The sequence below is a fragment of the Rhinoraja longicauda genome, chromosome 13 (assembly GCF_053455715.1).
Source record: "Rhinoraja longicauda isolate Sanriku21f chromosome 13, sRhiLon1.1, whole genome shotgun sequence".
NCBI classification, from domain to species: domain Eukaryota; kingdom Metazoa; phylum Chordata; class Chondrichthyes; order Rajiformes; family Arhynchobatidae; genus Rhinoraja; species Rhinoraja longicauda.
In genome coordinates this window covers 46,047,846-46,069,125 of record NC_135965.1, presented here as the reverse complement: position 1 = coordinate 46,069,125, position 21,280 = coordinate 46,047,846, and the positions used below count along the sequence as shown (strand labels likewise).

General features: G+C 45.1%; 1 protein-coding gene across 7 annotated transcripts in view; it reads left to right on the top strand.

The window, feature by feature from the left end:
- armc9 (armadillo repeat containing 9) overlaps window positions 1–10,477 on the top strand; it is a 70,874-nt gene extending 60,397 nt beyond the window's left edge. For 3 of the 7 annotated variants that reach the window (XM_078410891.1, XM_078410887.1, XM_078410886.1), the window contains 3 exons: window positions 911–1,016; window positions 2,647–2,822; window positions 9,937–10,476. In XM_078410891.1, coding sequence (XP_078267017.1) covers window positions 911–1,016; window positions 2,647–2,822; window positions 9,937–9,959 — 305 coding nt within the window. In that variant the 3' untranslated portion in view covers window positions 9,960–10,476. Of the gene's footprint in view, window positions 1–910; window positions 1,017–2,646; window positions 2,823–9,936 lie in introns of all 7 variants that reach the window. The other 4 variants (XM_078410888.1, XM_078410889.1, XM_078410890.1 and 1 more) reach the window with 2 other exon arrangements.
- The last annotated feature ends 10,803 nt before the right edge of the window (window positions 10,478–21,280 follow it).

Here is a 21,280-nt window from a genome sequence, read left to right as displayed (position 1 = left end):
AATCCCTATATGTTAGTTCTATCCGACACTCCAAGGACAATTTACAGAAGCTAATTAACCCACAAACCTGAAGATAAGCTCAAAATGCTGGAGTAACTCAGCAGGACAGGCTGCATCTCTGGAGAGAAGGAATGGGTGATATTTAGGGTCAAGACCCTTCTTTAGACTGAGAGTTAGGGGAGAGGGAGACTAGAGATATGGAAGGGTAAGGTGTGAAAACTGCAGAGCTGGCGAGCAGGAGGAATCACAGGGGGGAGCAGCGACCGAGGGTGTGGCAGAACTCTCGTCGGAGAGAGCAGAAGGAGCTTCAAAGTCGGCTTACCTTGACAAGATTTTGCAGTGGAGCAGACGTGCAAACCTGCATATCTTTGGAATGTGGGAGGAAACCGGAGCACCAGGAGATACTATGCGGTCACATAGAGAACGTGCAAACTCCATTGAGACAGCACCCATAGTTGGGATCGAACCCGGGTCTCTGTCACTACAAGACAGCAAATCCACTGCTGCACCACTGTGCCACCACTGTGTCAGACAAGATCTCCCCATCACAAAACAGTGCTGTCTTTGGCCTATTTTATCATGTGCTTCTAAGTACTCGGAAATCTCATCTTTAATATTAGACTGTAAAGTCTTGCCAACCACTGAAGTCAGACTAACTGGCCTACAGTCTCCTCTGATAGAAACAAAGTGCTGGAGTAACTCACTGGGTGTCAGGCAGCTTCTCTGGAGAAAAAGGACAGGTACCGTTTTAGGTCGGGACTCTTTTTCAGGTGTTCTACTGTTGATGAGTTTTACTTATGATTGTATAAATTGCTGAGCCCAGGTTAGATCTTCAGAGATCAGAGAATTTAGCTGGAACTAAAATATCTAATAAGTCAATGTTTTATGGAAATATTATTTTCTTCTGTAGGCTTTGATCACAATACCTCAATTAGTAATGGTGATCAGGAGCTTATATCCGCTTCATGTTCAGTCGATATGGGGACACCAGGAAAATTGAATAGAGAATCTATCAGGTAAGAAGACATTGTGAATAGTAAAATGGGAAAATATATAGTCAGAAAATAATTATGAAGATTGATTAAAAATATAAGTACTTGTGCTTCAACTAATTATTTCATATGCATCATTCAGAGAGTTAATTGTTACCCAAATGATATTTAAAATCGAGTACACTGCACAACATTTTGCAGTTTTATCTCTCATCTCTTATTATTTTGAATCCAGCCTTCAAATGTTTCCCTGGTAGTCTGCAACCAGTGCTGTAGCGGTAGAATAGATTCTTTGCCTTTGCCTCATGTTAAGCATTGCCCAGGTGCATCACAAATTCTGAAGGGACTAGGAAAGCATTTCATACCCCATACATCACCACCCCTGATTTTCTTTCCATTTATGTTAAAAACATGAGAAATATAAGAAAGAGAACCATCTAGCCTCAGATAGTTTCTCTGCCATTCATGAGTTGATGGAGCATCATCTGCATCTACTTTTAACTCAATTTTATTCTCAGATTCCTACAGTCCAATAATCTGTCATTCTTATTAAATATACCGAGAAACTCTGAGGCAGAAAGCTTAAAATCTCTGATTAAATAAATCTTTCCTCGTCTAAATTCTCAATGGCCATTTCCTTACCCTCGCTGTTCTCATTCTGTCCTTTACAACGAGAGGAAGCACCTGTTGGCAATGACCCCATCAAACCTTTGCAGAATATATGATGTCAAGAAAACCATATCTGTTCTTTCCTGCCCAAATTGTATCCACTCTTGATCGTGAGGATGAAAGTGCCTAAGTTGTGGCATGTTTTAGTTGCTGCACAAATCATCACTACATTAATGGCTGTACTTTATTTCCTCCATATTACTTTCCTCTAGATGTTTTGGAGAAAAAAACTCTTCCTATTGTTGCATCAATGTCTAAAATATTTTGATTATCATTTCTAATTTCCAGTTTCTGCTATACTTTGCCTTTGTATCATGTACAATGTGGAACGTGCAGGGATAGTCTTGCAAATCTTTATGCAAACAATGTATTTCACTGTACCTGATACTCATGACAAAAACCATTGAATACATTTGATAAAAATGAATTGCTATGAATATTTTCCATTTGTTTAGCAGTTTAACAATAACACATGATGAAGAGTAGCTGTACAATGGTGAAAAAACAAGCTTTATGTCAAAGAAATTAAATGATGGTTTAATTGGCAGGGGTTACCTAACCCTATAATTTGTTACATGTAAAATTAAGAAAGGACTGGACAAGCTAGATGCAGGAAAAATGTTCCCAATGTTGGGGGAACCAGGGGCCACAGTCTAAGAATAAAGGGGAGGCCATTTAAAACTGAGATGAGAAAAAAACCTTTTCACCCAGAGAGTTGTGAATTTGTGGAATTCTCTACCACAGAAGGCAGTGGCCAATTCACTGGATTAATTTAAATGTGAGTTGGATAGAGCTCTAGGGACTAGTGGAATCAAGGGATATGGGGAGAAGGCAGACACGGGATACTGATTGTGGATGATCAGCCATGATCACAATGAATGGCGGTGGTGGCTCGAAGGGCCGAATGGCCTCCTCCTGCACCTGTTTTCTATGTTTCAATGTTTCTAATATTTTATTTATTAATCCTTAATTTTCTATCTTCTAGGCAAAACGATTACATAGCTGCATTTAACAGTCGGCCCAAGATTCCCAGGACTCCAGAAATAACTATAAGTCCACGTAAAGTCAAAACTCCAACAATTGTCCCTCAGTTTTCTCAATCTGGCCCTCAACAAACAAGTCGTCCAACTTCTGCTGGGTCCACTCACATGAGCAGACAAAGTAAGTGACTAAAACCAGGGAAGCTGAAACTTGCTCTGTATTCTCAATCTTTCCATCTCAAATGGACGAAGGAAAGCCAGTGGATGCAGTGTCTCTGGACTTTCAGAAAGCCTTTGATAAGGTCCCACACAGGAGATTAGTGGGCAAAATTAGAGCACATGGTATTGGGGGTAGGGTATTAACATGGATAGAGAATTGGTTGGCAGGCAGGAAACAAAGAGTAGGAATGGCAAGTAGTGGCGAGTGGAGTGCCGCAAGGCTCAGTGCTGGGGTCGCAACTATTTACAATATATATTAATGATTTAGATCACAAAATGCTGGAGTAACTCAGCAGGTCAGGCAGCATCTCAGGAGAGAATGAATGGGTGACGTTTCGGGTCGAGACCCTTCTTCAGACTGATTTAGATGATGGAATTAAAAGTAACAATAGCAAATTTGTAGATGACACAAAGCTGTGTGGCAGTGTGAACTGCAAAGAGGATGCTAGGAGGTTGCAGGGTAACTTGGACAGGTCGAGTGAGTGGGCAGATGCATGGCAGATGCAGTATAATGTAGATAAATGTGGGGTTATCTACTTTGGCGGCAAGAACAAGGAGGCAGATTATTATCTCAACTAGACCAAGTGGTCCCGTTGGGCCCAAACTTCTCCTGCATTGGTGCAGCACCCTCCCCCTCCCCCTCCCTCCTCCCTTCACCCCTTCCCCTCCCTCTGCCTCCTCTCCCTTCCCCGCCCCTCCCCCCACCACTCCATCCCCTTCAACTCATCCCCTTATCCTCCCTCCTCCCCCTCCCTCAGAGATAGATTGAAACTTTAAAATGTGAAAAATATAACACCGATTTCAATGACAAGATTCAAGATTCAAGATAGCTTTATTTGTCATCCAAAAAAACGATTTTTTTTGGACGAAATTCAGTCACCCACAGTCCAACAATAAAAGCCTTAAAATAGTCAGATTACACAATAAAGAATTAAAATAGGCAAATTACACAACCCCAAAAACACACAAAAAAAGAAACATCCATCACAGTGAGTCTCCTCCAGTCCTCTTCTCACTGTGATGGAAGGCCACAATGTCTTTTCCCTTCCCCTGCCGGCTTCTCCCGCGGTCAGGCTGTTGTGGTTCCAGGCCACGCCGCGATCCGGGGCGGGCGAACACGCTGCCGCTGTTGCTGCACGTCGGGGCGGTCGTGGCTCCCGACATTGACTCCAACCTCTCCTGCATTGTTGCAGCACCCTCTCCTCCCCCCCTCCCCCTCTCCTCTCCCCCCTCGCCCCCTCCCTCCCTCGCCCTCCCCTTCCCCCTCCCCCTTCCCCCTCCCCTTCCCCCTCCTCCCTCCCTCCCCCCTCCCCTCCCCCGCCCTCCACCCCACCTCCCCCCTTCCCTCCTCCTTTCCCCTCCACCCAATCCACCCCCTCAACCCCCCTTATCCTCCCTCCTCCCCTCTCCCTTCCTCCATCCCCTCCCTCCCTAGGAGATAGATTTAAACTATTAAAAATATAACACTGATTTCAATGAAACGTCTTCCAGTAGCACCAAAGGGGCGACTGTGAGTAAGGTGGGCCTAAAATTGTCGAGGTATCGTGTACCGGTTTGGCTGTAGTTCAGGAAAAAACAAACGAACAAACGAGAGTTTTAGTATATAGACTAGCACAAGTGTGCCCGTTGGGCCCGTCCTCGTAGGGTTTCCATTGTAACCGGGAGGGGAGTGGGGGGGAGGGAAGGGGGAGGGAGGTGTGGAGGGGAGGGGGAGGGGGGAGGGGAGGGGGGAAGGGAGGAGGGAAGGGGGGGAGGGAGAGGGGGGTAGGGAGGGAGGGGGACCTCCCCTTTTCCCAGTACCCCTCTTTCCCCGTTGGGCCCGTCCTCGTAGGGTTTCCATTGTAACCGGGAGGAGGGGAGGGAGGAAGGAGGGAGGTGTGGAGGGAGGAGGGGAGGGGAGGGAGGGGGGAGGGGAGGGAGGGGAGTAGGGGGGAGGGGGAGGGAGGGGAGGGGGAAGGGGGGAGGGAGGGGGGAGGGGGAAGGGGGGGAGGGAGGGGGACCTCCCCTTTTCCCAGTACCCCTCTTTCCCCGTTGGGCCCGTCCTCGTAGGGTTTCAATTGTAACGGGGAGGGAGGGTGGAAGGAGGGGGGAGGGGGAGAGGGATGGAAGTGTGGAGGGAGGGGGGGAGGGAGGGATGGAGCGAAGGAGGGAGGGGGGGAGTTAGGGGGGAGGGAGTTGGGGAGGGAGTTGGGGAGGGAGGGGGAGGAGGGGGGGAGGGAGTGGGGATGGAGGTGGGAAGGAGGGGGGATGAAGGGGTTGAGGGGGGAAGGGGGACCTCCCCTTTTCCCAGTACCCCTCTTTCCCCGTTGGGCCCGTCCTCGTAGGGTTTCCATTGTAACCGGGAGGGGGGGAGGGAGGGAGGAGGGAGGTGTGGAGGGAGGTGTGGAGGGAGGAGGGGAGGGGGAGGGAGGGGGGGAGGGGAGGGGGAAGGGGGGAGGGAAGGGGGGAGGGGGTAGGGGGGAGGGAGTAGGGGGGAGGGAGGGGGATCTCCCCTTTTCCCAGTACCCCTCTTTCCCCGTTGGGCCCGTCCCCGTAGGGTTTCCATTGTAACCGGGAGGGGGGGAGGGAGGGTGGAAGGAGGGGGGAGGGGGAGAGGGATGGAAGGGTGGAGGGAGGGGGGAGGGAGTGGGGGAGGGTGGGATGGAGGGAAGGAGGGAGGGGGGGAGTTAGGGGCTGAGTGGTGATGGAGGTTGGGATTGAGGGGGGAGGGAGGGGGGGAGGGAGTGGGGAGGGAGGGGGGAGGGGAGGGGGGAAGGGGGAGGGAGGGGGACCTCCCCTTTTCCCAGTACCCCTCTTTCCCCGTTGGGCCCGTCCCCGTAGGGTTTCCATTGTAACCAGAAGGGGGGGAGGGAGGGTGGAAGGAGGGGGGAGGGGGAGAGGGATGGAAGGGTGGAGGGAGGGGGGGGGAGTTAGGGGAGGAGGGGTGAGGGAGGTGGGGAGGGAGTTGGGGAGGAGGGGGGGAGGGAGTGGGGATGGAGGTGGGAAGGAGTGGGGAGGAAGGGGTTGAGGGGGGAAGGGGGGGAGGGAGGGAATAGGGGCCCCATGCTGATCTGTGTATGTTAAGTGACTTGCACAACTTTAAAAAACTGGCAGTTGCTTTTCGCAACAATGTTGCAACCATCTCACACAAGCATTGTGATGGTGTCAGATTAGGAAAAAGGGAAGTACAACGAGATCTGGGTGTCCTTGTACACCAGTCACTGAAAGTAAACATGCAGGTATAGCAGGCAGTGAAGAGATTATGGCCTTCATAACGAGAGGATTTCAGTATAGGAGTAAAGAGGTCCTTCTGCAGTTGTACAGGGCCCTGGTGAGACCGCACCTGGAGTATTGTGTGCACTTTTGGTCTCCTAATTTGAGGAAGGACATCCTTGCTATTGAGGCAGTGCAGCGTAGGTTCACGACGTTAAACCCCGGGTTGGCGGGACTGTCATATGAGGAAAGATTGGAAAGACTGGGCTTGTATTCACTGGAGTTTAGAAAGATGAGAGGGAATCTTACAGAAACATATAAAATTATAAAAGGAATGGACAAGCTTGATGCAGGAAAAATGTTCCCAATGTTGGGGAAGTCCAGAACCAGGGGCCACAGCCTAAGAATAAAGGGGAGGCCATTTAAAACTGAGATGAGAAAAAACTTTTTCACCCAGAGAGTTATGAATTTGTGGAATTCTCTGCCACAGAGGGCAGTTGAGGCCAATTCACTGGATGAATTTAAAAGAGAGTTAGATAGAGCTCTAGGGACTAGCGGAATCAAGGAATATGGAGAGATGGCAGGCACGGGTTACTGATTGTGGATGATCAGCAATGATCGTAATGAATGGCGGTGCTGGCTCAAAGGGCCTCCTCCTGCACCTATTTTCTATGTTTCTAAAAGGTTCAGCGATACACAGCATCGCACGATGCTGTGGTACAGATTGGAATCAAATGATTTCAATGTAATAAGTAGACCAAATAATCAGTGTGGCCATGCTTTTCTCTATTAATAATCGTTCTGTTCATACCTGATTTCTGTTGGGATATTATGGGGAACTCTTTTTTCTTGCCAGTGTTAAAGAATCACGCTAATTCCATTATCGAGGAAATACACCAAAATGAAGACCTTTTAATTTCCACTTCAGATAACCATTTAGCAGATTAAATAATTGCAACAAATTTACATACTGTGTTTGCAAAACCAACAATTGCAAACATATCTTGTAATATATCGTATATTGCTTACCGCCAGACTTTTGGACTATTCAGTTTTACGTCATGAATCATTGATTATGGGTATATGCCAGCACATATGGATCCAATTTTTTATATTTCAATGTTTCCAGTTTAATGTGTTCATTGACTAATTGAACCTTTGAGGATGAAATGCAACACCGTGCTCCGGTTTCCTCCCACATCCCAAAGGCGTGCAGGTTTGTAGGTTAATCGGTCCTCTATAAATTGCCCCTAGTGTGTGGCGAGCGAGCAGATGCAAAAGTGGGATGACATTAAACTAGTGCGAACGAATAATTGATGGTGGGCCGAAGGGCCTGATTCCACGGTGTACCTCTCAAAACTAAAAAAACGATAAAATTCAATGTGATGATTGCAACAGAATACCTCTGATCTTCAGTCAGTTTTTGTTATTTTTCTATTTTACCCCCTGTATTAAAATATCATGAATAGCAAAGGACTGTTCATGGTAGTCCAATGTGATTAAGACCCATTTTTATTCCTAAGCAGTAGTAAAATGATATTGAATGATATCTGAGGGCTAATTATTGCACCAGGTGATGAGTGGAAGGCTGTTAGTGCTAACAGATGCCATTTCACAAAAACACAAAAGTTATCAGTTAGATTTAGTTTGTGCACTTTATTTTCTTCAGTGTTTATTTATTTATATAATTCGTTTTGTTGACCCTATTACATGTATAAGGTATCAACTGATGTGTCGAAGAAAAGACTCTAAACCAAGGTTTAGTACAACTTAATGTTTCTCAACTGAGTCACTTCAGCATGCAAGCAAACCACTGACTTCTAATAACTCGTTTGCTTTAGTATAATAATATATTCCTTTATTCGTCCCACACCGGGGAAATTTACAACTTATCACTTCTTACACTAAATCACAAGACTCCTGACTTAGATATTATCCATATGAATAAATTAGCCAGATTCACTCTGTTGGTAGGGGGTAGTCTTCACTGTGCTTCAAACTCGAGTCCCTGTTTCTTGCGATGGTTGTCCCCAGGCTGTCGTTGCCGATGTCTCAGACTGCTGCTCTTTTATACTACTTTTCCTTCCATCTATATACGAAAACTCTCGTTTGTTTGTTTGTTTGTTCCTGAACTACAGCCATAATGGTACACGATAGCGCGACAATTTTCGGCCCACCTTACTCACCGTCGCCCCTTTGGTGCTAATGGAAGAAGTTTCATTGAAATCGGTGTTATATTTTTTAAGTTATTCACATTTTAAGGTTTAAATCTATCTCCTGGGGAGGGAGAAAGGAGGGGGAGGGGAGGGAGGATAAAGGGGGTTGAGGGGGATGGAGTGGGGGGAAGGTGGGGGGAAGGGGAGAGGGGGGGGGAGGAGAGGGTGCTGCACCAATGCAGGAGAGGTTTGGGCCCAACGGGTCCACTTGATCTAGTCTTCTAAGAGAACCTTTTGTTCTAAACCAAGAACTCTGAAGTCAATCATTTCAAGTTGTCATTCCTCCAAGGGCTGAATAAACAAACACATCTTTGTTCCTAATCAAGGTAGAGAGTTCTTAATTCTGTTGCCTGTTCGTATTTCCTTCTCATTATACAGTTGCTTTAAAAAATGTTCGTTTTGGATACCTTATCTTCTCAAGGCCAGACTGCATAGCCATGAAGTTATCTTCAGCTCTGCTCCCACCAGATGTCCATCACCTGACTTTTCACTGCTTCTTTGTTCTCCCGGTCCCAGCATTTCTCTCTGATTCTCTCTAGCAACATACTCCTGAAGCCTGTTGTGATACTTGATATCAAGTCTCTGGCCAACGTTTATGTTCCTGCATGATTCATTTGGCAGCATTGGTGAATCTGAGTCATAACATGATAAATTCAAACACAATCAAGGATTTGAGCACAGATAGCTATGTAACACACAGCTGTGTCCAATCTACAGACTTAATGAGAGAGCTCAGTTAAGATTTCACACACAGATGGTTCAGGGCTCCAGTTGTGCCGGTAACATCAGTGACTGGAGCTTTGTGACTGGATAGGTTTAGGTTAAGGTAGGTTTAAGTTAAATCTCCATGGAAAACTAAAGAGATTTGAGACAAAAGGAGGGAATGTATGATAAATGTCAGGTGAATAATTCAAATAAGAGCTAGGCTGAATGTGGTTATTTGAGAAGCCGACATAGTAATATTTCCAGTGGACTTTGGGTCACAATGTGCATCCACACTTTTCCATCTAAAAATGAAACATAAATTGAAGTCCTAGATTTTTCTGAAACAAAAGCATTGATATGACCTAACTGATTACCCACAACTGCCCTAATATACCTCTGATACCAGGAACCAGTGTTGGCTGCCATGGCCAAGGCAGCATTGACAAGCACATAATGCCTACAGATACTCCTGCCAATCTTCTCATCCTTCCCATTGTGTTAGGCAGACCATCTCCTCATACAAGCATCTACTTCTGTCTATCTACCAGATGATTGGGAGGCCACCCAACTATCCAACAACTGGTTATTTTGTGCTCTTATAATGTGATCATTTTGTGGTCACATTTTGTGGTAATCTCTCTTATTACAAGGAGACCAGTCCTCTGTCTTTTCCTTTCTTGCACAACTTTAAAAAATCCTCAACATGCATTTCACTTTCTTCAGGTTGCTTTGGGTCAGACATCCATTCTCACAAGTCAAGTCAAGTCAAGTCAATTTATTTGTATAGCACATTTAAAAACAACCCACGTTGACCAAAGTGCTGCACATCTGACTAGGAAAAAAAAGAAACATACAGTGGTAATATGGTTCATTTTATAAAGGGTGAAGAATCAAAAGTCAGATTTCTGGATTAAAGAGTTAAGCTGCCTGCAGTTAAATTCAATTTGTTTGTTACTTTTGTAGGCAGCCAGTCATTCAGGAAATGACGACACATCTTTCCACAGGAATCACCTGCTTATGTTTTCAAAACTTAGCCAACTTCCTGTAATGGTTCTGTTTCTCAAATGCTATCTACAGAGCTCGAGTTGAAAAAATGAGTGGGATTATGCAACACAAGAGAGGGATCATGCCAGAAACTGCGCGTGTGCTTGTTGTACAACATGACAAACAGATCACTTCAGAAATATAAATAATAATTATTTATTCCTGTGTTTTTATTGCAATTTCATATTTTCTTTTTTTAATTTTTATAAATGTCTTGGCTTCTGTTTCTGATACTTAAAACTTGTGTAATGCTTGTTTATAATTGCAATAATTTTGAGGAATCTACTTGTATTTTTACCATCTTGCCTTGACAATGAAATAAATAAAAGCCTAATCTGAAAATGTAGCAAAAGAACGTGCACTTGTCTGAAGTAATATCTAGTACAGGCTTGATTTTAAAATTGATGTGTTTACATATCTTCAGTGTTTGCATTGTATTTGATATATCAGAGAAAAATAAAATCTGTTTTTTATAAATGTTCAACTTTAAGCTTGTTAAGGAAATCGATAGGAAATGTATTAAATTATCACAGTTTCTATGTACTTATCTAGGGATATTAATTCCAAACATGGAAGAAAACATACTTTATTTCATCAGTGTGAAAGTTTTACGGTCTGGATGCGGCCAACTTTGCTGTTGATATTACATGGAGCTGTAACAATTTGTAATGATCACACAAGTTCATCTTCATGTGGAATTGTCCAGATTGTGTTAGAAACTCAACATGCTTTCCCACGTCACACTGATCTCTCCAGTGCAACTAAGCTGAAATCTCTTGAACTGGTCCCAGCAAAAAAGTATTTTAGGTCATTGAGGTTTTTAAAGATGAACCAAGTCATAATTAATGCCTGGCAAATATTCTGCCATTGAAAACCATCTTGTGTGTTTTCATATTTTTTACTTGAATATTCCAACATATGTTTTTTAATACATATCAAAAGTTTCTTTTCTATTTTAATTCCTAATATAATTATGTTTAGGTGTTGCTATCCTCAAAGGATATTTTTAAGGCAGAGATTGACAGATTCTGGATTATTAAGGATGTCAGGGATTATGGGGAGAATGAGGTTGAGAGGGAAAATAGATCAGCCATAGAGTCGTAGAGTGATACAGTGTGGAAACAGGCCATTCGGCCCAACTTGCCCACACCAGCCAACATGTCCCAGCTACATGTCCCAGCTACATTAGTCTCACCTTCCTGCATTTGGTCCATATCCCTTCAAACCTGTCCTTTTCATGTACCAGTCGAACTGTTTCTTAAGCGTTGGGATAGTCCCAGCCTCAATTACCTCATCTGGCAACTTGTTCCATACACCCACCACCCTTTGTGTGAAAAAGTTACCCCTCAGATTCTTCTTAAATCTTTTCCCCTTCACCTTGAACCTAGGTCCTCTGGTCCTCGATTCTCCTACTCTGGGCAACAGATTATGTGCATCCAACCAATCTATTCCTCGCATGATTTTATACACCTCTATAAAATCACCCCTCATCCTCCTGCACTCCAAGGAATAGAAACCCAGCCTACTCAACCTCTCCCTAGAGCTCAGACCCTCTAGTCCTGGCATCATCCTCGTAAATCTTCTCTGAACCCTTTCACGTTTGACAATATCTTTCCTATAACATGGTGCCCAGAACTGAACACAATACATGAGTGTATTGTGTACAACACAGCCATGATTGAATGGCGGGGGTAGACTTGATGGGCCGAATTTTGCTCCTAGAACTCATGAACTTATTTAGCGACCTTATTTTAAACAAACATTTTCCTCCCTGAGATTTTTCAGAGATTAGTTTTTTTGATAAACCTCAGGACTTTTATATTGGCCTGGGATCACTTTGACCCGACTCCTGAAGTTAGTAGCAAAGTGGAGATCACAAAATCTATGTTGGGAACATTGAGGATATCTCTGTGCTAACAGTGAATTCTATGCCAATAAATTTCACACAGACAGCCCTATTAATTTTCTTAAAATATCTCAAATTATTGAATGTTGTTGCTCAGTAAGAAACAAAGCACTAAACGATACATTTAACTTTTTGACAGTTTGCTATTTCTTCCAGAACAACAGTGGAACAATTTTTCTTAAATATATGATGTATAATGTGTCATGCTTATAAGTATGAAAGCCATGTCTTCTGTACAATTCTGCGCAGCACCTGTGTTTTAGTTACAAAGTCATAAAGAAGCACAACCGCCTTAAACTGCAGTCTCTCATGGAATTCCCAAAGGACTGGTTCGCAGTGGAAGCCATCACTTCAAGTTAGGATTGGTTTGGGGCTGTTTTGACTTCGCTGAGAGCACGGATCACACTTCCCTGCTACATGATGGGACAATTAACTCCTGGAGTTTGGCCCACAGAGTAAAGGTTTGAATATTGGAGGATAAAGATTGGGAACTTCACTGAGAAAATAATGTGCTTATTTATCTAGATGAAGTAGGAGAGGGTTAGGGTCATAGAGGAAGTAATCAAGGCAGATATAGTAACATCTGAAAGACATTTCGATGGATAAACGATTGAGAGGGATATAGGCCGGTAAATGACACCAACTTAGATGGAGTATCTTGGGCAGCGTGGGTAGTTGGGCTGAGGAGCCTGGTTTCGTGCTGTATAATTAGAAGAAAACAACAAAGGATTGTGGGTAGAGTTAAATATGAATATTTGAGGTGGAATGAATTGGTATTGGTTTATTGCCACGTACCTGAGATACAGTGCAGAATGTTTGTGTGATACCCAGTCAAATCATACTATAAAGGAGTACAATCAGGTTGTACACAAGTATGACAGGTAATGGAAAGAGGAAAAAAACAGAGTACAGAACATAATGCTACAGTGTTGCCACTATAGTGAACGTAAAGCTGACAAGAAAGGGCAAAGGCGAAAATGAGGTAGGTTGGGAAATAGGGATCACACCCCTAGCTTTTGAGAAGTCCATTCAGCAGTCTGATAACAGCAGGGAAGAAGCTGCTGAATCTGGTGGTATGTTTTCAAGCTTTTGTATCTTCTGCCCGACGGAAGAGAGGCAGGCGGAATGACGGAGGTGAATAGCTCGTTCTTGGCTGCTTTTCCAAGACAGTGTGAAGTGTAGACGGAGTCATTGGGGGGAGGGAGTGCGGGGAGGCGCTGGTTTGTGTGATGGACTGGGAATCATCTGCAACTCAACGATTTCTTGTGTTGGGCACAGCAGTTACCAAACCAAGAGGCAACCGTGGCTGACAAGGGAAGTTAGGGATGGAATAAAACAAACAAAAAAGATGTACAACACAGCAAAGAGTAGCGGGAAGCCAGAGGATTGGGAAACTTTCAAAGGACAACAGAAGGTAACAAAAAGGGCAATACGGGGTGCAAAGATGAAGTACGAAGGTAAGCTGGCCTAGAATATAAAGAAGGATAGTAAAAGTGTCTTTAGGTATGTAAAGAGAAAAAGATTAGTAAAGACAAATGTGAGTCCCTTGAAGGCAAACACAGGTGAAATTATTATGGGGAACAAGGAAATGGCAGAAGAGTTGAACAGGTACTTTGGTTCTGTCTTCACTAAGGAAAACACAAACAATCTCCCAGATGTACTAGAGGACAGAGGATCTAGGGGGACTGGAACTGAAAGAAATTTGCATTGGGCGAGAAATAGTATTGGGTTAACTGATGGGACTGAAGGCTGATAAATCCCCAGGGCCTGATGGTCTGCACCCCCAGAATACTCAAGGAGGTGGCTCTAGAAATTGTGGACGCATTGGTGATCATTTTCCAATGTTCTATAGATTCAGGATCAGTTCCTGTGGATTGGAGGGTAGCTAATATCCCACTTTTCAAGAAAGGAGCGAGAGAGAAAACAGGGAATACAGACCAGTTAGTCTGACATCGGTGGTGGGGCATTGGTGCTGGCGTCAATTATTAAAGAAGTAATAACGGTGCATTTGGATAGCAGTAAAAGGATTGGTCCAAGTCAGCATGGATTATGAAAGGGAAATCCTGCTTGACTAATCTTCTGGAAATTTTTGAGGATGTGACAAGTAAAATGGATGACGGAGAGCCAGTGGATGTAGTGTATCTGGACTTTCAGAAAGCCTTTGATAAGGTCCCACACAGGAGATTAGTGGGCAAAATTAGAGCACATGGTATTAGGGGTAGAGTATTGACATGGATAGAGAATTGGTTGGCAGATAGGAAACAAAGAGTAGGAATAAAAGGGTCCATGTCAGAATGGCAGGCAGTGACTAGTGGGGAGCCACAAGCCTCGGTGCTGGGACCTTAAACTATTTACGATATACATTAATGATTTAGAAACGTTTTCACCCGGAGAGTTATGAATTTATGAAATTTTCTGCCACAGAGGGCAGTGGAAGCTAAATCACTGGATGGATTTAAGAGAGAGCTCTAGGGGCTAGTGGAATCAAAGGATATGGGGAGAAGGCAGGCACTGGTTATTGATGAATGGCGGTGCTGGCTCGAAGGGCCGAATGACCTCCTCCTGCACCCGAGATCAGGATGGAACCCGGGTGTCTGGCGCTGCGAGACAGCAACTCTCCCGCTGCGCCATGTGTATCAAATGATATGTATCATGACTGCGCCATGTGTATCAAATGCTGCGGTCCTTGATCTGCCCCGAGATGTCTTGGCCGGACTTTGCCTTGGAGCCGGGGAAAGACATCGAGCGGCGCCGTTCAACAGAGAGGTGGGTTTCTGCGGCTCCCGCATCCGCGGTGACACCGGACCGGATCGGACCCCGCGGCCGGACCGGACTGAGAGGGAGGGTCCGGTCTGGGCTCCCGGCCAATCGGCGCCTCGTCTGCCCAGGACCCAACTGTTGAGTCGTTCCCGATCCTGGTCCTCACTCCGGTTGGAATCCGGCTCCGGATCTTGGTCTGAGTCCGGGTCTGTCTTGGTCGCGTTCAGGTAAGTGAGATGTTACGTTCTATTCACATCTGCCGAGAGAATTTTAATTCAAGGTTGAAATGTGACTGAAAGTTCCTGAACAATGTTGAAACAAAGAATTGCAGATGCTGGTTTACAACAAGACACAAAGTGCTGGAGGAGCTCTGAGAATCAGGCAGCATCTCTGGAGAACGTGGACAGGTGACGATTCGGGTAGGGAGCCACTGGAAGAGAGCAAGGAGCAGGACAAGCGTGCAGGCAGGTGACCGTGCAGGTTAGTTAATATCCCGACAGCGAGTCTCACCGCTTTCTGCAACTCTGCGGCTCCGGGACCGCGCGCGGCTGAGCGCCAGCTTTGTGAAACGTTGCACAGACCATCCTGTCAAAGTCTGAGAACATCTCCTCACTGCTTTTCGTGGACTACTGCTGGGTTAATGGTGTTAACTCTACGGAGTGTTAGTGATGCGAGCAAGGGTCACGTCAGTAAATATTCCAACGCCGGGCAGGTCAGACGTCGCAGCCACAGAACTGGACCGTATCACAGTGCTGACACAAAGTGCTGGAGTAACTCAGCAGCTCAGGCAGCATCTCTGGAGAATATGGACAGTTGATCTAGTTTAGTTGAGTTTATTGTCACGTGTGCAGAGGTACAGTGAAAAGCTTTTGTTGCGTGTTATCCAGTCAGCTGAAATACAATACATGATTACAAGAGAGCCATTTACAGTTGTCAGATCCAGTCTTATTTACAGTGTGCAGATAGTCTTATTTACAGTTGTCAGAGACAGTCTTATTTACAGTGTACAGATACAGTCTTATTTACAGTGTGCAGATACAATTATTTACAGTGTACAGATACAGTCTTATTTACTGTGTACAGATAGTCTTATTTACAGTGTGCAGATAAAGTCTTATTTACAGTGTGCAGATACAGTCTTATTTACGATAGCCTCTTAAACATGACTATCGTATCTGCCAGATTTGTCTGGCAATGAGTTCCAGGTCCCCACCAAATTTGCCCCACACATCTCCACTAAAATCCCCCCTTACCTTATAGCTGTGCCCTCTAGTGTTGCACATTTCCACACTGGGAAAAAGGTTCTGACTGTCCACCTCGCACGCATCTTTATTAAACCCTAGACCGTCCCCTGTGAAACAAAACTACACGCCAGCCAACCAGAAAAGACCCCCTTTATTCCCACACCTTGTCTTCTGCCAGTCAGCTAATCTTCTCTCCATGCCAGTACCTGGCCTCTAATACCATGGGTCCCTATGTTGTTTAGCAGCCTCACATGCGGCACCTTATCAAAGAGCTTCCGAAAATCCAAGTAAACAACATCCATTGACTCTCCTTTGTCTGTCCTGCCTGTTACTAACTCAAAAAAACCCCAACAGATTTGTCAGACGAGATCTCCCTTTAACAAACCCACACTGACTTCGACCTATTTTATCATGTGCGACCAAGTACCCCAAAACCTCATCCTTAATAATGAACTCTTAAAATGTTACCTACCACAGAGGTCAGACTAACAGGACAGAGTTTGGACAGACTTGGATTGTTTACTCTGGAATGCCAGAGTTAGCGGGGAGACCTGATAGAAGTATGTAAAATTACAAAAAGCATAGAAAGGGTAGACATCAGAATGTTTTTCATAAGCCTAGAAGGCTTACGGTGAGAGGGATAAGATTTAAAGGAGATTTGCAGGCAAGACAATAGGTGGTAAGTACCTGGAACGCAGTGCTGGGGTGATGGTGGAGGCAGACACAGTTTTCAAGAGGGAGTTAGCTTTAGCTCTGAGGGCTAAGGGAATCAAGGGATATGTGGAAAAAGCTGGAACGGGCTACTGATTTTGGATGATTAGACATGATCATATTGAATGGGGGTGTTGGCTTGAAGGGCCAAATGGCCTACTCCTGCACCTATTTTCTATGTTCTATGACACTATATTCTAAGTGTTATATGTTTTATATATGGACGTAGCATTACCGTTGGCAAGACCAAAGGTTCTGTTTCCAAACTAAAGTTAGAAAATGAACACGTTGCTTCTGAGAAGTTGCAGATGTCAGAATCCTGAAAAAACAACGCTAGGCTGGAGGCTCTCAGGCCAGGGTGCATCTGTGGAGGGAATAGACAGGCATTTTGTTCGGAGTCCTTCTTCAGACTCAGGTGCCTGGTTCTATCAATGAGTCTGGGTCGTGGTTGAAAAACAGGAGAGCCCGAAGAAGGGTCCTGACCTGAAATATCATCTTTCCATTCCCTTCACAGATGCTGCCTGATCCACTGAGTTCCTCCGGCACTTTGTCTTTTGCTCCTGTTGCTTCTGACTGTACAGGAGCTTTCTTGAGCTGCAGAATCATGAGAAAAGCTGATGGCCCAATCATGTTTCAGCTGGAATGTTTAGAATTAGTTTTTTAAAAGTGGAGGAAGCATGATTATGTCTCAGAGTGTGTGAAGCCGAGGAAATTGTCATCTTGCAGCTCAGAATTATCACAATTATGCTTGTGGTCATCTCAGAGCACTCAATTCAATTTTTTCAATTTAAAAACTTTATTGGCATGATAAGATACATCGTTATATTGCCAAAGTATAGAACATAACATACATATTTAAAATGCATGAATATAAATACAAGTATACAATGCATGGGTAGATATGCCCCTGTACACATATATATATATACACGCAATACATTTATAACCTTTTATCCTTTGCTACTCGTTCTTGCAGTTGTAAGCAGTACAGAAAGGTAGCAAGTTTAGCAGGTCAATATTAAATTTCTTAGTGTCAATCAGTGTCAATTTATGTATGCGTGACATTTGGCACTGTGGATATCTAACATCTTGCCTGTGTATTTGGAAACATTTACCCTGGAATCATCCAGTGACTGCCGTGAATAGAATGGCTGACAACAAGGGAAAGACCTTGTGACTGCTGGAAAGACAGCTGACAGGAGGAAATAGACCCCCACCTGGGGCAGGCATGGGCTAGCTCCCCATGTCAGCAGGATCCAATACTATTTAGTATTTTGGATTCACCCGCTTATGGTTATGAACAGAATTAAAGAAAGAATACCCCTAGAGTCTGCGAGAGTGGGGGCGGAAGAAGACTCATTGACGGATAATAGGGCCATAGACCTAGGAACGGAAAAGACCATGAGCAATACATGCACTCACCAAGAACCATGCGCACAATCAGCATCCGAGAAGAGGCTTCAGGTCTGCTCCTGCGGCTGAATGAAAATAACATCTTCAAAGGGCTTGAAAATACATCAAGGAAAGAAAGGGTGCTTGAGGGAGGGAAAACAGGGACCTCGCATTGATAAGTACTTCTTGAGAAGTCAATCAAGTCAGTCGAATGAAGTCCAGCGACTGGAGTCTCACCAAAGTTCGCAGGGCATTAGCCCCCCTGATGAAGGAAACTCAAGCACAGTTATGCAGGCAGAGGAAAATATGGAGCCCATCCAGCCAAGAAAACCAGCAATGGAGAAAAAGATCAGCGGAAGAAAACCCCGCTTGAAATGGCCTGGAGCCTCGGAGAAGAAAGAATGGGAGACCATAAATGCAGACCTGACCAGTATCCTACAGGGTGTAAGGGGTACAGTCGAAAGAAAGCTTGATAAGATGGGGGACATCATCTATGGCTATGGAGCAGAACGATATGGAGTAAGGGAGGAAAAGGAAAGGGCACCAGCTTTGGAAAGCAAGTCCAGACGGCAAAAGGAGATGGAATGCCTAATCCGGGAGAGAAGGCAGCTCAAGAAGCAGTGGAGGAAGGCTTCTGATAGTGAGAAGGAGGGCATCAACATTCTCCAGGGAAACATCAAAAGCCGTCTAGTAACCCTGAGACGAGCAGAATACCTGCGGAAATCATGAAAAAAGAAAGAACGAACAAGATCACGCTTCTTCAAGGACCCCTATAAGTTCGTAAAATCACTTTTCATCAAAGAAAACATCAATGCAGGAGCTAGACGAGCATCTGAAAAGAATACATGCGGATGACAAGAGACACCTGAAGACAGCTATTCCATCGGACATTCCACCAATTGAACAACCAAAGCACCAGATGGACATTAGTCCTCCAAAGTGGAGGGAGGTGGAACAGACAATAAAGCGGGTAAGAGCATCTTCAGCCCCAGGCCAAATGGGGTTCCGTATCGACTCTACAAGAGTGCTCCTGATGTTCTTTGCTTCCTGTGGAGGCTAATGAGAGTGGCTTGGGAGAAGAGAATTATACCCAAAGCATGGCGCAGGGCAGGTGGAGTCCTGATTCCGAAAGAGAAGGATCCACAGATATCAGCCAATTCCGCCCTATCAGTCTCCTCAATGTAGAGGGTAAAATCTTCTTCAGCATCATAGCTCAGAGGATGACCAGCTATTTAGAGAGAAACAACCTAGTGGATACAACAGTCCAAAAAGCAGGCATCCCAGGGTTCTCTGGATGTCTCGAACATACCAGCATGATTTGGCACCAAATCCAGACTGCAAGAAAAGAGAAGAGAGATCTGCATGTCGTTTTCCTTGACCTTGCCAATGCGTTCGGAACTGTCCCTCACAGTTTCCTCTGGGCATCCTTTGACTTCTTCAGGATACCAGGGACTATCGCAAGCCTTGTCAAGGCTTATTTTCAGGATCTGCAGCTCTGTTTCACCACGCCAGACTTTACCACCACATGGCACTGCATGGAGATTGGCATAATGGAAGGGTGTACCATCTCCCCATTGATTTTTACAATGGCTATGGAAGTCATCATAAGGGCCTCCAAGTGGGTGGTGGGAGGCGAGCGGCTGAAGTCTGGAGTCCGTCTACCACCCATCAGGGCCTACATGGATGACATGACAATCATAACTACAACAGCACCTTGCACCAGGCGCCTTTTAGGGAAGCTTCAAGAGAACATCACTGGGGTTAGAATGAAATTTAAGCCATCCAAATCAAGAAGCATTTCTATAATCAAAGGCAAACTGACAGATCAAAGGTTTTTCATTGATCAAGAACCAATCCCAACTGTGTCAGAGAAGCCAATTAAAAGTCTGGGGAGATGGTATGACTCTAAACTGAAGGACACTGATCAGGCAAACGAGCTTGGGCAAGAAATCATCAAAGGTCTAGCGAACATCAACCGATCCATGTTGCCTGGAAAGCTGAAAATCTGGTGCCTGCAGTTTGGGTTACTACCTCACCTTATGTGGCCACTAACCATGTATGACATCACCCTCACAAGAGTCAAGAAGATGGAAAGAACAATCAGCTCTTTTGTGAGAAAGTGGTTAGGTGTTCCTCGATGCCTGAGCAGCGTAGGCCTGTACGGTTAGGGGCTACTTCAGCTGCCTCTCTCTAGCCTCACAGAGGAGTTCAAGTGCACTAAAGTCAGACTAGAGATGACCCTGGCAGAATCGAGGGACACCGACACTGCAGGCAAAATTTGCTCTCCACCAAGGCGACATGGTTGGGCAAGTCCAACACGGAAAGCGACCTTGCTGGAACAAGGCATCCTCACTGGAGCGCCGGACGTTGATCACGACCGAAGTCCGCCGACAGGAGGATGCTGTGCAGGAAGCCTTCGAAAGAAAGAATCTGCGATATACAGAGCTTGCAGCGGAGGCAGAACAGCGGGGCTGGAGAGCAAAGATCTGCCCGGTAGAAGTTGGATATCGAGGATTTATGGCAACACCTACCGTAAGACTGATGAAGGACCTGGGGATCAGCGGACAAGCCCTACGCCAGGCTATCAAGGAAACATGGGTGGCAGAGTGGAGTAGCCAGTGGCTCTGGCTAAAGAGGAAAGACCCCATCTGGTCTCCCAAATAAGCCGGCTAGGCAGATGCAGAGGGGGGTGGTTCTGGGATGCCAGAATGCACTGCTGAGCCTACTGGAGACGTCGAGGGTCCAATCAGTGAAACGTCGATGAAAGTAGGTGCCCACTTGATAACCCCAATGACGTGTCTGCCTAGCCTTTCTCAACATCGGAGGAGCATAGGTGAGTGCATAAGCCTCCCATCACCACCGGGAGCAAGTTGACATTTAGCACTTTGGATATCTAACATCTTGTCCTGTGTATTTGGAAACGTGTATGTGTACATGTTGGTCATTCACTGTCTCTCAGGTTGTGGCATGCTGTTACGTATTGTGCGCCAAGATGTGCCGTATTTCCTTCACCAAGGATTATTCTTAGTTTTGATATATCATCTAGTTCTTTAAAATCTGGGGTTGCCAGACTGAGTTTTTCTAAGTATATTTTCCTTATTTTGTCAGATTTTTTACATTGTAAGAGGAAGTGCACCTCGGTTTCAACCTCATCTGTCAAACAGTGACCACATATTCTATTTTCTCTTGGTTGCCAAGATATGTCTTCCTTTTTCAACTGCCAAATGGTGGTCACTTAACCTGTACTTGG